This window comes from Pecten maximus, chromosome 5 (genome assembly GCF_902652985.1).
Source record: "Pecten maximus chromosome 5, xPecMax1.1, whole genome shotgun sequence".
Classification (NCBI taxonomy): Eukaryota; Metazoa; Mollusca; class Bivalvia; order Pectinida; family Pectinidae; genus Pecten; species Pecten maximus.
In genome coordinates, this window is record NC_047019.1 from 35,344,437 (window position 1) to 35,362,807 (window position 18,371).

An 18,371-nucleotide genomic window follows, 5' to 3' on the forward strand; every position below is an offset into this window, starting at 1 on the left:
CTCTTTGTTAACATTTCTTATACAATTTAAACCAACAATATATAACCTTGGTAGCTATGCTATTATAACATTCTGTGAACACACAAACAAGTAAGCATCACTCTTTAGGGACATGTTCACAGTTTTGTTTCATCACTCTTTAGGGATGTGTTTCCGGTTTTGTTTCATCACTCCTAAATCTTTCCTTCAGTGTCTGTAGTTCATTTGAGATCATCGAAACTTTTTCGTATTTTTCAAATCTCTTGAGGGCTTGTATTAGACGAGCTGCCTCGTGTAAAGCTTCGTTGTAACACAGATGTTTGTTCCCGTCGTCCCCTAGAAGGGCATGACATTCTAGGGTCATCGTGTAAGATCGATACAAACGATCACATGTCGGAGCTTCCCTGAGAACTATCTCTTTTAAACTGGTCACCTTCATGTAAAAATCAATTGCTTTGCTGTAATTCTCCAAAGCGAAATATGAATTTGCGATTTCAAAATACAGTTTGCTGGTGAGCACTTGATCAGGGGCTTCCCGGATAAGTATGCTCACTGCTGCTTTAAATCTTGATATGGCTTCAACATGCCGCACTTGATTTTGTAAGACTTCACCTTCAACAGAATACGCGTACGCCCTGTTGTCAGCGTATAGACTAGGGCTTTTATTCAGTAAGATGTATGCCTCCTTTAAGTATCTGTGTGCCTCCTTGTGGTTGCCAATGTCGGTAGAAGCTAATGCTACATTCTCATACGATATCGCTAGGGATTTAGGCGTAGCTTTTGTTTTACGTTTCAGACTTAAACCGCGCAAAAAGCATTCCAGGCACTTGTCCTTCTGCCCTAACCTACGATAAACGAGGCCTTGGTTATTGATTAGCATCGCCACATTGGGATGTTCCTCAGTCCCATAAACAGCTTTGCGTCTGTTCAGAGCTTCCGTACATAATCTTAAACCCAGATCCAGATTCTCTGAAAAATGCAATATTGATATTGATCCTGTTAAGTTTAAACACTAACTATGTTGAATTAAAAGAACCAAAAGTTTTAGAATACAATAAGAACATAACACTTTATTTCCTGGTTCATTCCATCGACGGTACGAGAAAAAATCTCACTTACCGAGAAAGATATTAAAAACAGATAATGTTTGAATAGTTGATATAGCGAGTTCCTCATAATACATGTGTAGGTCTTCCTCTAGGCGGAGTGCTTTCTCCAGATACCTAAAACCAAAGTGTTCAATTCGTTTACCAGAAATTTAAAAATCATTAGATTGAACACCGTTTGGCATTACTCTAACTCTCATTTTGTTATGAAGAGTGCTAATGTATTTTGGGTATTTTGGGTATGCCCAACCCACTGATGAAGAGACCGTATCATATCCGGGCGACAATTACACAAACAAACAAATCATATTTCAGTGATAGTTCATCATTATTTCCTTCCTTTAGTCTGAATTGTTTTCCTTATGACTGAATTGTTTTCCTTGTGTCTGAATTGTTTTTCTTGTGTTGTCTGAATTGTTTTTCTTGTGTTGTCTGAATTGTTAAATATTCTTTCTTGCGTCTGAATTGTTAAATTTCTTCTCTGTATCTGAACTGTTTTTGTTTACGCTTACTAGCTACATATAATTTTGGGGTTTTTCAACTGTTATAGTATTCCCAACCCTTTACTATCGTATTAGAGAGAGCTGTTCAGAGCTTCCTGCCACCGTCTCAGATATCCCTACGTATGTTTTGTTGTTCACATTTTCTTTAACTATTACTGACTCTTAACAATTTTTTTGTAATGAATGGTACTTACAACAGAGCTTCCTGCCATCGTCCCTGGCTACCTATATTCCATCCGATCCTCTGATAGGCTAAAGCCAATGATTCGCGTATGACGTCACGATTTTGTTCTACTGAGCCATTCTTGGAGAATGCGTTCAAAACATCTAAAGCCTTGATGTAGTGTTCCTCCGCTAACGATGTACTTCCCTAAATGCCAAAACAAAATTCATGATTTTTTATCAACGGTTCGGTCGACTGAGCTTAGTTGTTCCACCAATGAGTTTACAGAAACATGTGAATGTGTCAACGCACATCCGATAAGTAATTTCTTTATGTTAATTAATTTAATTTGAGCACTTGTATACGGCACTGCGACTAAAATGGTTAGTTTTTTTCATTCGTGTAGATACTTTTGTAGGTCTAGCATGTAGCGATAAGTAGAAACCTTGATATTTGTGAGCATGCTGCCATATTGGATCCTGACGCGTGCCTCGTCCACATAGTTCTTGTTACTTTGGCATAATCTCATCAGCTCATGGAAAAACTCAACACCAGCATCTGTGGAGAGGAAGATCGGAAGGTTTACGTCTGGACTTCATTGTGTAGTTATGGAAATATTGTATCTCAATCACATGTTACATATTACTACCTACAGATTGTAACGACATACAAGTATCATGTGAGGAATTAAAACAGACACGACACGTAGGACGACATACGGGACACGTCCTACACAACGAAATCTTCAACTGACACGTAGGACGTTATACGGGACACGTCCTACACAACCGAAACTAAAACTGACACGTAGGACGATATACGGGACACGTCCTACACAACGGAAACTAAAACTGACACGTAGGACGTTATACGGGACACGTCCTACACAACGGAATCTAAAACTGACACGTAGGACGTTATACGGGACACGTCCTACACAACGAAATCTTAAACTGACACGTAGGACGTTATACGGGACACGTCCTACACAACGAAATCTTAAACTGACACGTAGGACGTTATACGGGACACGTCCTACACAACGGAATCTAAAACTGACACGTAGGACGTTATACGGGACACGTCCTATACAACGGAATCTAAAACTGACACGTAGGACGTTATACGGGACACGTCCTACACAACGGAATCTAAAAACTGACACGTAGGACGATATACAGGACACGTCATACACAACGAAATCTTAAACTCACACGTAGGACGATAGACGGGACACGTCCTACACAACGAAAACTAAAACTCACACGTAGGACGTTATACGGGACACGTCCTACACAATGGAAACTAAAACTGACACGTAGGACGATATACGGACATGTCCTACACAACGAAATAGAAAACTGACACGTAGGATGATTTTCGGGCACGTCCTACACAACGAAAACTAAAACTGACACGTAGGACGATTTACGGAACACGTCCTACACAACGAAAACTAAAACTGACACGTAGGACGATTTACGGGACACGTCCTACGCAACGGAAACTAAAACTGACACGTAGGACGATTTACGGGACACGTCCTACACAACGGAAACTAAAACTGACACGTAGGACGATTTACGGGACACGTCATACACAACGAAAACTAAAACTGACACGTAGGACGATAGACGGGACACGTACTACACAACGAAAACTAAAACTGACACGTAGGACGATTTACGGGACACGTCCTACACAACGGAAACTAAAACTGACACGTAGGACGATATACGGGACACGTCCTACACAACGAAATCTTAAACTGACACGTAGGACGTTATACGGGACACGTCCAACACAACGGAATCTAAAACAGACACGTAGGACGTTATACGGGACACGTCCTTCACAACGAAATCTTAAACTGACACGTAGGACGATAAACGGGACACGTTCTACACAACGGAAACTAAAACTGACACGTAGGACGATATACAGGACACGTCCTACACAACGGAAACTAAAACTGACACGTAAGACGATAAACGGGATACGTCCTACACAACGGAAACTAAAACTGACACATAGGACGATAGACGGAACACGTCCTACACAACGAAATCTAAAACTGACACGTAGGACTATACACGGGACACGTCCTACACAACGAAATCTAAAACTAACACGTAGGGCGATAGACGGGACACGTCTTACACAACGGAAACTAAAACTGATACGTAGGACGATATACGGGACACGTCGTACACAATGAAATCTAAAACTGACACGTAGGACGATAGACGGGACACGTCCTACACAACGGAAACTGAAACTGACACGTAGGACGATATACGGGACACGTCCTACACAACGGAAACTAAAACTGACATGTAGGACGATATACGGGACACGTCCTACACAACGGAAACTAAAACTGACACGCCCTACACAACGGAAACTAAAACTGACACGTAGGACGATTTACGGAACACGTCCTACACAACGAAAACTAAAACTGACACGTAGGACGATAGACGGGACACGTCCTACACAACGAAAACTAAAACTGACACGTAGGACGATTTACGGGACACGTCCTACACAACGGAAACTAAAACTGACACGTAGGACGATTTACGGGACACGTCATACACAACGAAAACTAAAACTGACACGTAGGACGAATTACGGGACACGTCCTACACAACGAAAACTGAAACTGACACGTTGGACGATATACGGGACACGTCCTACACAACAGAAACTAAAACTGACACGTAGGACGATATACGGGACACGTCCTACACAACGGAAACTAAAACTGACACGTAGGACGATATACGGGACACGTCCTACACAACGGAAACTAAAACTGACACGCCCTACACAACGGAAACTAAAACTGACACGTAGGACGTTATACGGGACACGTCCTACACAACGAAATCTTAAACTGACACGTAGGACGAGAAACGGGACACGTCCTACACAACGGAAACTAAAACTGACACGTAGGACGATATACAGTACACGTCCTACACAACGGAAACTAAAACTGACACGTAAGACGATAAACGGGACACGTCCTACACAACGGAAACTAAAATGGATACGTAAGACGATAAACGGGACACATCCTACACAACGGAAACTAAAACTGACACATAGGACGATAGACGGAACACGTCCTACACAACGAAATCTAAAACTGACACGTAGGACGATACACGGGACACGTCCTACACAACGAAGTCTAAAACTAACACGTAGGGCGATAGACGGGACACGTCCTACACAACGAAATCTTAAACTGACACGTAGGACGAGAAACGGGACACGTCCTACACAACGAAACTAAAACTGACACGTAGGACGATATACAGGACACGTCCTACACAACGGAAACTAAAACTGACACGTAAGACGATAAACGGGACACGTCCTACACAACGGAAACTAAAATGGATACGTAAGACGATAAACGGGACACATCCTACACAACGGAAACTAAAACTGACACGTAGGACGAATTACGGGACACTTCCTACACAACGGAAACTAAAACTGACACGTAGGACGTTATACAGGACACGTCCTACACAACGGAAACTAAAACAGACACGTAGGACGATATCCGGGACACGTCCTACACAACGGAAACTAAAACAGACACGTAGGACGATATCCGGGACACGTCCTACACAACGGAAACTAAAACTGACACGTATGACGATAAACGGGACACGTCTTACACAACGGAAACTAAAACTGACACGTAGGACGATAGACGGGACACGTCCTACACAACGGAAACTGAAACTGACACGTAGGACGATATACGGGACACGTCCTACACAACGGAATCTAAAACTGACACGTAGGACGTTATACGGGACACGTCCTACACAACGAAATCTTAAACTGACACGTAGGACGTTATACGGGGCACGTCCTACACAACGGAAACTAAAACTGACACGTAGGACGTTATACGGGACACGTCCTACACAACGAAAAATGAAACTGACACGTAGGACGATAGACGGGACACGTCCTACACAACGGAATCTAAAACTGACACGTAGGACGTTATACGGGGCACGTCCTACACAACGGAAACTAAAACTGACACGTAGGACGTTATATGGGACATGTCCTACACAACAGAAACTAAAACTGACACGTAGGACGTTATACAGGACACTTCCTACACAACGGAAACTAAAACTGACACGTAGGACGTTATACGGGACACGTCCTACACAACGGAATCTAAAACTGACACGTAGGACGTTATACGGGACACGTCCTACACAACGGAAACTAAAACTGACACGTAGGACGTTATACAGGACACGTCCTACACAACGGAAACTAAAACTGACACGTAGGACGTTATATGGGACATGTCCTACACAACAGAAACTAAAACTGACACGTAGGACGTTATACAGGACACTTCCTACACAACGGAAACTAAAACTGACACGTAGGACGTTATACGGGACACGTCCTACACAACGGAATCTAAAACTGACACGTAGGACGTTATACGGGACACGTCCTACACAACGGAAACTAAAACTGACACGTAGGACGTTATACAGGACACGTCCTACACAACGGAAACTAAAACACACGTAGGACGATATACGGGACACGTCCTACACAACGGAAACTAAAACTGACACGTAGGACGTTAAACGGGACACGTCCTACACAACGGAAACTAAAACTGACACGTAGGACGATATACGGGGCACGATTGAATGGGTGATAGCCAGATTTATATACAGAGTACCTCAATGAATGGCGAGTTATAGAACGTGTGTATGACTTATATACCTCCCATAAACTTATGGATGACATTTGTCGCCCTGAGGGCCAATTCCATGTAGAGACCGTACGTGTCCTCGTTTGTATACATGACGTCAGTCAAGAGTTTCTGAAAGTTCTGACGTTCTGCATTGTACAAGCAAAGTCCTTCCATGTACTCTGAAGAGTCTACTTTCTCACTTATACTGATTATAAGCCGTGAGAAAATCTGACAAAACCTTTTCCTCGTCTCTGAAACAATAACATTTTAAGATGATTTAGGCTGTAGTTGTCTAAATGTAGATGAGATAGAAAAGAAATAAGTTCAAACGGAGATGATGGGGAAGCATACTAATGGATTTACGCTGGGTCCATCTTGGTTACGGACACACGAACTCTATCCGTCGGCCAAATTGAACTCAGCTTCTGTATCAGTACCGTTATTGATCCTATTGTAATTATTCGACTTTAACTTCAAACCAATTGACATTAGTATTCCACCTGGGAGTCGGCTGGTATCCTGGAACATCTCTATACAGTCTCGGAGTAACCCGTGGACGTCATAACGACGAGAACATTCGTCATAGTGTATCACGTGATGACGCATCACAGGGTCAAGGGTCAACCTCTCTGTTTCCTCTTCTGACTGGTGACCTATCAAATATATTTAAATTTCAAATGTGGATGTAGTTATGACTAAAGATACAAGCATGATAATAGTGTTCATAGTGCCAATTTTTAGACATTGTCTATGTTTTATTCAGTATTAGTTGTCAGACATTGTTCATTTTTTGTTCATTATTAGTTGTTAGACATTGTTCATTTTTTGTTCATTATTAGTTGTTAGACATTGTTCATTTTTTTGGTTCAGTATTAGTTGTCAGACATTGTTCATGTTTTGTTCATTATTAGTTGTTAGACATTGTTCTTTTTTTTTTGGTTCAGTATTAGTTGTTAGACATTGTTCATTTTTTGTTCATTATTAGTTGTTAGACATTGTTCTTTTTTTTGGTTCAGTATTAGTTGTTAGACATTGTTCATTTTTTTGTTTAATAGTTGTTAGACGTTGTTAATTTTTTTGTTCAATATTAGTTGTTACACATTGTTCAATGTCTGTTCATTGTTGATTTTATACACAATATTCAGTGTTTGTTCATTATCGACTGCTAAACACCATTCATTGTTTGTGTAGTTCATCATTACACATTGTTCATTGATTGTGCAGTTTATTTTTAGATATTGTTGCATGTTGGCATTTTTACTGGTACTATACCCCTCTTCAGTCGAGCCGTGGTAATTTATACCGACATATTAACAATGTATGACAAGGAAATACCACTCCACTATTTCTAGTTTTGTCTTTGTTGTTATGGTAGCCAGGTACTCGGAATTAAGGGTCATATCTCACTTATCCATGAACAGGAAATATCTTTCGTCCTGTTACGTATGTCAGGGTATTCCCACAAAATGCTGTATTTCCGTGTCCAATATTAAAACAAATTTGAATTATAATTTTGAGAATCTTGTGAATCCTGGATTTGACCTGGTGTGACATGGCGAGTGTCGTTGATGAGGAGATATTTCTCAACTTAAATCATTTCCATTTGTCCTAGTTAAAGCAATTTTGTTTTAAGTTTGGCTACACACCGCTGTGTTCTTCCTTACACGAATCAGACCACATCTACTCAATTTCTGTTGCAGATTGCTAACTCATATGAACTAAGTAAAATATCACCGCTTATCTTAAAGTACTGAAAACCTGTTGGGAATGTCTCCTGTTAGTGTTTAACAGTTTGTACCTCTATGTTATAGTATTACACCCCACTAATTAATGTGTTTACCGTTACATACCAACCATCTCTGTTGCTTGTTCTACTGTGAAAGGTCCTGGGATGTAGCAGATCATTGAAAGCCTTGTTGTGAGAACTCCACTCAGTCTCTTAAGAAATTCTCCATACACAACGGCTAGGGAAAGATCAGTATTTACATTTAATATACAAAACACGTGCAATGATACTTACATCACTTCTTTGACACCTTTGACAACGTTTAAAATATGCGCCCTTCATCATAAGTTCGTCCGAACCATTCTCTTGAGCATGATACCCTAATCTTATCTTAATGCACACAGAAATAACGAAAGATGTGTGGTGTTTAAATACACATCGTTACCCTGAAAATCATAACATAAAAAACATTGTTATTTGTCGTACTTTAAGATGTCGTACTGTAAATATGTCGTAATGTAAATATGGCGTACTGTAAAGATGTCGTACTGTAAAGGTGTCGTACTATAAAGATATCGTAATGTAAAGATGTCGTACTGTAAAGATGTCGTACTGTAAAGGTGTCGTACTGTAAAGATGTCGTACTGTAAAGGTGTCGTACTGTAAAGGTGTCGTACTGTAAATACATCTGTATGTCGTAATGTAGATATGTCGTACTGTAAATACATCTGTATGTCGTAATGTAGATATGGCGTACTGTAAAGATGGCGTACTGTAAATATGTCGTAATGTAAATATGTCGTACTGTAAACATGTCGTACTGTAAACATGTCGTACTGTAGAGGTGTCGTACTGTAAACATGTCGTACTGTAAATACATCTGTATGTCGTAATGTAGATATGGCGTACTGTAAAGATGGCGTACTGTAAATATGTCGTAATGTAAATATGTCGTACTGTAAAGGTGTCGTACTGTAAAGGTGTCGTACTGTAAAGATGTCGTACTGTAAAGATATCGTAATGTAAAGATGTCGTACTGTAAAGATGTCGTACTGTAAAGGTGTCGTACTGTAAAGATGTCGTACTGTAAATACATCTGTATGTCGTAATGTAGATATGGCGTACTGTAAAGATGGCGTACTGTAAATATGTCGTAATGTAAATATGTCGTACTGTAAACATGTCGTACTGTAAAGATGTCATTCTGAAAAGGTGTCGTAGTGTAAAGGTGTCGTACTGTAAAGGTGTCGTACTGTAAAGGTGTCGTACTGTAAACATGTCGTACTGTAGAGGTGTCGTACTGTAAACATGTCGTACTGTAAATACATCTGTATGTCGTAATGTAGATATGGCGTACTGTAAAGATGGCGTACTGTAAATATGTCGTAATGTAAATATGTCGTACTGTAAACATGTCGTACTGTAAAGATGTCATTCTGAAAAGGTGTCGTAGTGTAAAGGTGTCGTACTGTAAAGGTGTCGTACTGTAAAGGTGTCGTACTGTAAACATGTCGTACTGTAAATATGTCGTACTGTAAATATGTCGTACTGTAAAGGTGTCGTACTGTAAAGGTGTCGTACTGTAAAGATGTCGTAATGTAAAGATGTCGTACTGTAAAGATGTCGTACTGTAAAGGTGTCGTACTGTAAAGATATCGTACTGTAAACATGTCGTACTGTAAACATGTCGTACTGTAGAGGTGTCGTACTGTAAACATGTCGTACTGTAAACATGTCGTACTGTAAATACATCTGTATGTCGTAATGTAAATATGGCGTACTGTAAAGATGGCGTACTGTAAATATGTCGTAATGTAAAGATGTCATTCTGAAAAGGTGCCGTAGTGTAAAGGTGTCGTACTGTAAACATGTCGTACTGTAAAGGTGTCGTACTGTTAAGGTGTCGTACTGTAAAGTTGTCGTACTGTAAAGATGTCGTAGAGTAAAGGTGTCGTACTGTATATATGTCGTACTGTAAAGATGTCGTAATGTAAAGATGTCGTAGAGCAAAGGTGTCCTAGTGTAAAGATGTCGTAGAGTAAAGGTGTCATACAGTTAATAGGTCGTACTGCAAAGGTGTCGTAATGTAAAGATGTCGTGCTGTAAATATGTCGTAATGTAAAGATGTCGTACTGTATATATGTCGTACTGTAAAGATGTCGTAATGTAAAGATGTCGTAGAGTAAAGGTGTCCTAGTGTAAAGATGTCGTAGAGTAAAGGTGTCATACAGTTAATAGGTCGTACTGCAAAGGTGTCGTAATGTAAAGGTGTCGTACTGTAAAAAATCATAAGATTCTTTGTTCAGTCACATTTGATCATGTGACCATGTTCTAAGAATTCCACAAACTGAAGTTATTTTACTGACATTTCCCACACAATGTAAACACAAGTCTATGTATAAAATTCCATTCAAACTATTTTCGCTTTTGTGAAGCTACAATATGTTTACTTAGTAGTTTTTATCAATACATTTTTTCATGTTTTACATGCAATATTACTGTTTTGAAAGTATTCTTTCCATTTTGTTTCTGCTTTAGGTTTACAATCAGGCATAAACGTTTTTATCTTGAAGCATTTTTGGAAAAATGTTATTTGCTTATTTCTAATGTTTTTCTTAATAACTTATTGTAATTCAGATTTAATGAAATACTCTTAATCTTGATAAACATCATATCTGAATATGTGTTGGTATTTGTGAGGAATTGAGTTGTTAATTGGAGTAAACTCAGATATCGAAGTATTTTTCTTTGACAACTTCCTAGAGTATTACTATCAATTTAACGTTTATTCCTTTCATTCCAAATATCATTTATTGTTATCAAGTTTGATTAGAGATATGATGTAAAGCACAGTAACTTACCATTCATTTTTAACTTTCTATTTCCAAATAATTTCTGGTTTAGAATTTCAGTTTTGCTATTGATTGCTATTCTAGCTCTGAAAGTTGACCAAGCTTTAACACCTGGTGGGGAAAATTTTGAAATACCATTTAAATTGCTACCTTCTATATTAGACCAAGGACAAATAAAGTACTTGATCGTAAATCTTCTATCAAATTACCGAACAAAGTATTTAACAAAGACATTCCGATTGTGTAATTTAGTTGAAGTATTCTATAAATTGTTATTAAATATTTACCAAGTACATTCCCCCATTGGCTTTGCTATTACAACAGACGGGGTTGATTTTCTTCTCCAACATGAAATTCCATGTAATCAGGTTTATTTCGCTTTTGTACATTTCTGGATTCTCTTGCTTCTATTTCAAAACTTACTGTAGATAGTATTTGTGATCTAATGATCAGCACTTTACTCTCATGAGTGAGATTTCTAGTTTTCCATATTTGCTAACAGAGCCATAAATATCCTGCAGATAATTTGATTTACTCTTTTTTAAAATCCATGTTCATAGCAGTTGATACAATACATGTCTACCTATTCTCTCCTGTCGTTAATACAATACATGTCTACCTATAATACAATACATGTCTACCTATTCTCTCCTGTCGTTAATACAATACATGTCTACCTATTCTCACCTGTCGTTAATACAATACATGTCTACCTATAAAACAATACATGTCTACCTATTCTCTCCTGTCGTTAATACAATACATGTCTACCTATTCTCTCCGGTCGTTAATACAATACATGTCTACCTATTCTCAACTGTCGTTAATACAATACATGTCTACCTATAATACAATACATGTCTACCTATAATACAATACATGTCTACCTATTCTCAACTGTCGTTAATACAATACATGTCTACCTATAATACAATACATGTCTACCTATTCTCAACTGTCGTTAATACAATACATGTCTACCTATAATACAATACATGTCTACCTATTCTCTCCGGTCGTTAATACAATACATGTCTACCTATTCTCTCCGGTCGTTAATACAATACATGTCTACCTATTCTCCTGTCGTTAATACAATACATGTCTACCTATAATACAATACATGTCTACCTATTCTCCTGTCGTTAATACAATACATGTCTACATATTCGCTCCTGTCGTTAATACAATACATGTCTACCTATTCTCTCCTGTCGTTAATACAATACATGTCTACCTATTCTCTCCGGTCGTTAATACAATACATGTCTACCTATAATACAATACATGTCTACCTATAATACAATACATGTCTACCTATTCTCTCCGGTCGTTAATACAATACATGTCTACCTATTCTCTCCTGTCGTTAATACAATACATGTCTACCTATTCTCTCCTGTCGTTAATACAATACATATCTACCTATTCTCTCCTGTCGTTAATACAATACATGTCTACCTATTCTCTCCTGTCGTTAATACAATACATGTCTACCTATCCTCTCCTGTCTTTAATACAATACATGTCTACCTATTCTCTCCTGTCGTTAATACAATACATGTCTACCTATAATACAATACATGTCTACCTATTCTCTCCTGTCGTTAATACAATACATGTCTACCTATAATACAATACATGTCTACCTATAATACAATACATGTCTACCTATTCTCTCCTGTCGTTGATACAATACATGTCTACCTATTCTCTCCTGTCGTTGATACAATACATGTCTACCTATAATACAATACATGTCTTCCTATAATACAATACATGTCTACCTATACTACAATACATGTCTACCTATAATACAATACATGTCTACCTATAATACAATACATGTCTACCTATAATACAATACATGTCTACCTATAATACAATACATGTCTACCTATAATACAATACATGTCTACCTATACTACAATACATGTCTACCTATAATACAATACATGTCTACCTATAATACAATACATGTCTACCTATTCTCTCCTGTCGTTAATACAATACATGTCTACCTATAATACAATACATGTCTACCTATAATACAATACATGTCTACCTATTCTCTCCTGTCGTTGATACAATACATGTCTACCTATACTACAATACATGTCTACCTATAATACAATACATGTCTACCTATTCTCTCCTGTCGTTAATACAATACATGTCTACCTATAATACAATACATGTCTACCTATAATACAATACATGTCTACCTATAATACAATACATGTCTACCTATTCTCTCCTGTCGTTAATACAATACATGTCTACCTATTCTCTCCTGTCGTTAATACAATACATGTCTACCTATTCTCTCCTGTCGTTAATACAATACATGTCTACCTATTCTCTCCTGTCGTTAATACAATACATGTCTACCTATTCTCTCCTGTCGTTAATACAATACATGTCTACCTATTCTCTCCTGTCGTTAATACAATACATGTCTACCTATTCTCCTGTCGTTAATACAATACATGTCTACCTATAATACAATACATGTCTACCTATAATACAATACATGTCTACCTATAATACAATACATGTCTACCTATAATACAATACATGTCTACCTATTCTCTCCTGTCGTTGATACAATACATGTCTACCTATAATACAATACATGTCTACCTATAATACAATACATGTCTACCTATTCTCTCCTGTCGTTGATACACATCTTGACTGAGGACTTTAAGGCGATAGAGTTGCAATAACTCCACCATATCTGCCACATCGAAGAGAGAATCTCTGTCCTCAAGTATAGCTGACGTCATCAATATAGCCAAGGGAAAGCCACCACACAGATTCACAATAGTCGCCAAGTTGGTTCCAAATTCTACTGACGGAGCACAAGTCTGTAGCAACTCAGCAGAACTCTCCGGCGAAAGAGGTGCTAATGTCACAGAAAACGCCTTATTCTCAAACCGAACCTCGGCTGTCGACGTAACGATCACTTTCACTTTTTCTGAACTAGAAATGCACACTTCACACAACTTTTGAAATTCAGTACAATGTTTACCTTCAATTATGTCCTCGGCGTTGTCAAATATGATTACGTGATCCTTACATACTGTTGTCTGTATCAACTGTGAAATTCCTTCCATCCAGTCGGTTTCCATGTACATCTGTGATGACGACAAAGATCCAATTAGAGAAATGTATACCTGGCGAAGGTGTTTCATAGATCTCATATCAATCCAGCTGAAGCTCACTTCGGGTGTGCTGGATTCCAGAACTTTCAGATATTTTTTAACTAATGTTGATTTCCCAATAGACCGCAATCCATAGACTAAACATAAGCTGTTTGTGTGCCATTTAGATTTCAGGTTCCTGATTTCAGGGTCTCTGCCCACGAATATATCTAAATTAGACATTGTTGTGTAATTCAACACATGTGTAACCAACAGTGTATGTTGACTGTCTGCACCACACTACCAGGTCGACGCTGATCTTCGTTCACCAGAAAACATCCGTGTTAAGGAAGTTGTCGAGACTGTTTTCTGATAAACGACTAAAAAAGACTTTAGATATTTAAGAGTGCTTTTTGCATAATCGTGAAAGTGGATACTTAAACAAATCAAGTAGATCTACATGATATATTCCCAGGTCTCTATAAAAAGGTTCAATAGGTCGAGGAGTACCGAGTCCTTTAAATTTTATATATGGTATACAACCAGGCACAAATAATCGATGTATTCCAAATTTATATGGGAGTGATATCCGTGTAATGTGAAAACAACTGTTAATAATATAATTCAGGCTTTCAAATGTATCTCAGAAAAGGGGATGTAACTTTTCTAGATATGTGGATTTCTACAATAGCGTTTCTATGAACAACACAAGGCAGTGACTTATACAGAGGAAACATTTCAGTAGTTCACCAGATCCAAGACGTCACGGATTTGGTACAATTTTATATACGGAAATAACGTTTTCATGATTTACAAATGACATTGATTGAAATGGGAGTTACTCCCCTTGTCTCATTATTTCCGTAATAGGACTAAGACCACAATTAAGTACTTCCGGGTTCAGGCCCCACGAATGAAGTCCCCTCAAAAATGTATGTATTTCAGGAAAACAAATCAAATGCCTCTTTGAACTTGATTTCTGTTGATGAATTTAATGTGGATTTATAGTAGAGATGTCAATCTAGGTTTTGTGATGTAAAATAATAATATTGATCATTTATTATGTGCTCCAGGACCCTGTGTGATGAGTCCTGATTTGACCTCTACCCCTGACCCGGATGTATATAATCCACGTTGGTGACACATTTTGACAGCTATCTCCAGAAAATGCTGAACATGCTGGGTTGAAACTTTTATATTTTGCTTCTCAGATGTTGGTCTTGGCCAGGTGAGATGGAAAGTTGCATATGAGATGTTGGGAATTTATTATGAATTTTAATGTTACAATGAAACATATAGCGAAGCTAATTGTGGTCTTAGTCCACCTATGTCGTTGAGGAATGAAGGAAATCATGCAAAAATAAATGTCTGAACTAAAAGATACAACGAAATCCGTGTCATGGCCTGGCAAAAATGAATTGGTTTTATCAAATTAAAAACACACACACACACACAAATATTTCGCATTCGGCTATAATAGATGGGTGTTATTTAACTCAATACAACTGTTGTATAAGAAAAAAAATGCGTTTAGATTTTCTGACACCGCGATCAAGAAGAGCGCTTTGCGAAAAGTAGCTCGCAACTGTTTTTGTGAAAATTAACATTTTACATAGATTCATTTTCTAGAAGTTATTGCTTTGTAAATAATAAACTTGTTAATTACTAGTTATGAGTTGTAATACATTTTGATATTTTCACATATAATAACCTACATGTATATATTATCCTTACGACACAGATGATATCGTACACAACACACACGGGTACAAAACTGGCCAGCTCGTCCTCGGAATAGTGTTTATTTTGTGGTAGAAACTGGTCATATAAACTATAGTGGTTGTTTTAGATGTTATTTCTTTCACTCTCTATACTTATTTTATTAATGAAGTTGCAATAAAACACTCGTCGTTAAAGATCGTGTTTTATACTTTTAATAACTTACTCGAGTGAAAGAAATACCACATAACCTGTATGTATATGTTAGATTTGTGAAAACCATTAAATAGAGGATAAAAATTTCAAAAGATAACACCTTTATTTTACTATTGTCTTCCCTTAAAATAGCAGGAATATGATGAAGGTAAAACGTTTATCAAGGAATGTAAATCATACAAGAATGTTTTCATGCGGAATAACTGATAAATATGGAGATATAAACCTTGCAGATACATGTATCTCTATATGGACCGAAATACAATACCCTGCGCAGTTGTAAGATAACTTGCTGACAAATGGAACTGTTCTCCCTAAACGACCAATCTTAATTGATTGGTTTCCCTGTTGATACGCCCGAGTTCAGCATGGTAAAATTGTCTTATCATAAACAACAAGTCAGTCACATCAGGTACTACGCCGCCATGGGACAGGCCAGTCCTATCAGGTACTACTCCGCCACGGGACAGGTCAGTCCTATCAGGTACTACTCCGCCACGGGACAGGTCAGTCCCATCAGGTACTACTCCCCCATGGGACAGGCCAGTCCCATCAGGTACTAATCCCCCATGGGACAGGCCAGTCCCCTCAGGTACTACTCCCCCATGGGACAGGCCAGTCCCCTCAGGTACTACTCCCCCATGGGACAGGCCAGTCCTATCAGATACTACTCCGCCATGGGACAGGCCAGTCCTATCAGGTACTACTCCCCCATGGGACAGGCCAGTCCTATCAGGTACTACTCCCCCATGGGACAGGCCAGTCCTATCAGGTACTACTCCCCCATGGGACAGGCCAGTCCCATCAGGTACTACTCCCCCATGGGACAGGCCAGTCCCCTCAGGTACTACTCTCCGTGGCACACGCCAGTCCCATCAGGTATTACTCCCCCATGGGACAGGCCAGTCCCATCAGATATTACTCCGCCATGGGACAGGCCAGTCCCATCAGGTACTACTCCCCCATGGGACAGGCCAGTCCCCTCAGGTACTACTCCGCCATGGGACAGGCCAGTCCTATCAGGTACTACTCCGCCATGGGACAGGCCAGTCCCCTCAGGTACTACTCCCCCATGGGACAGGCCAGTCCCATCAGGTACTACTCCCCGTGGCACATGCCAGTCACATCAGGTACTACTCCCCCATGGGACAGGTCAGTCCTATCAGGTACTACTCCCCCATGGGACAGGCCAGTCCTATCAGGTACTACTCCGCCATGGGACAGGCCAGTCCTATCAGGTACTACTCCGCCATGGGACAGGCCAGTCCTATCAGGTACTACTCCCCCATGGGACAGGCCAGTCCTATCAGGTACTACTCCTCCATGGGACAGGCAAGTCCCATCAGATATTACTCCGCCATGGGACAGGTCAGTCCCATCAGATATTACTCCGCCATTGGACAGGCCAGTCCCATCATATACTACTTCCCCATGGGACAGGCCAGCCCCATCAGATACTACTTCCCCATGGGACAGGCCAGTCCCATCATATACTACTCCCCCATGGGACAGGCCAGTCATATCAGGTACTACTCTCCGTGGCACATGCCAGTCCCATCAGGTACTACTCGCCATGGAACAGGCCAGTCCCATCAGGTACTACTCCCCCATGGGACAGGCCAATCCTATCAGGTACTACTCTCCGTGGCACATGCCAGTCCCATCAGGTACTACTCGCTATGGGACAGGCCAGTCCCATCAGGTACTACTCGCCATGGGACAGGCCAGTCCCATCAGGTACCAATCCCCATCGGACAGGCCAGCCCCATCAGGTACTACGCTATGGGACAGGCCAGTCCTATCAGGTACTACGGTATGGGACAGGCCAGTCCCATCAGGTACTACTCGCCATCGGACAGGCCAGTCCTATCAGGTACTACGCTATGGGACAGGCCAGTCCCATAAGGTACTACTCGCCATGGGACAGGCCAGTCCCATCAGATACTACTCACCCATGGGACAGGCCAGTCCCATCAGGTACTACTCCGCCATGGGTCAGGCCAGTCCTATCAGGTACTACTCGCCATGGGACAGGCCAGTCCCATCAGGTACTACTCCGCCATGGGATAGGCCAGTCCCATCAGGTACTACTCGCCATGGGACAGGCCAGTCCCATCAGGTACTACTCCGCCATGGGACAGGCCAGTCCCATCAGGTACTACTCGCCATGGGACAGGCCAGTCCTATCAGATACTACTC

At 39.9% G+C, this 18,371-nt stretch overlaps 2 protein-coding genes across 2 annotated transcripts; one reads left to right on the top strand and one right to left on the bottom strand.

Moving 5' to 3' along the window:
* Nucleotides 1-95: 95 nt before the first annotated feature.
* Nucleotides 96-14,631, bottom strand: LOC117327891. Its single transcript, XM_033885118.1, has 8 exons — nt 13,757-14,631; nt 8,364-8,477; nt 7,014-7,166; nt 6,543-6,764; nt 2,197-2,309; nt 1,783-1,958; nt 1,099-1,202; nt 96-948 (listed from the first exon to the last, which is right to left on the bottom strand). The coding sequence occupies exons 1-8, from the start codon at nt 14,478-14,480 to the stop codon at nt 140-142; spliced, it is 2,415 nt and encodes an 804-aa protein (XP_033741009.1). The 5' UTR covers nt 14,481-14,631; the 3' UTR covers nt 96-139.
* A 2,110-nt stretch (nt 14,632-16,741) lies between these two features.
* Nucleotides 16,742-18,077, top strand: LOC117328436 (myosin light chain kinase, smooth muscle-like). Its single transcript, XM_033885965.1, has 2 exons — nt 16,742-17,051; nt 17,146-18,077. Exons 1-2 carry the CDS (start codon nt 16,742-16,744, stop codon nt 18,075-18,077), a joined length of 1,242 nt encoding a protein of 413 aa, XP_033741856.1.
* Nucleotides 18,078-18,371: the final 294 nt, after the last annotated feature.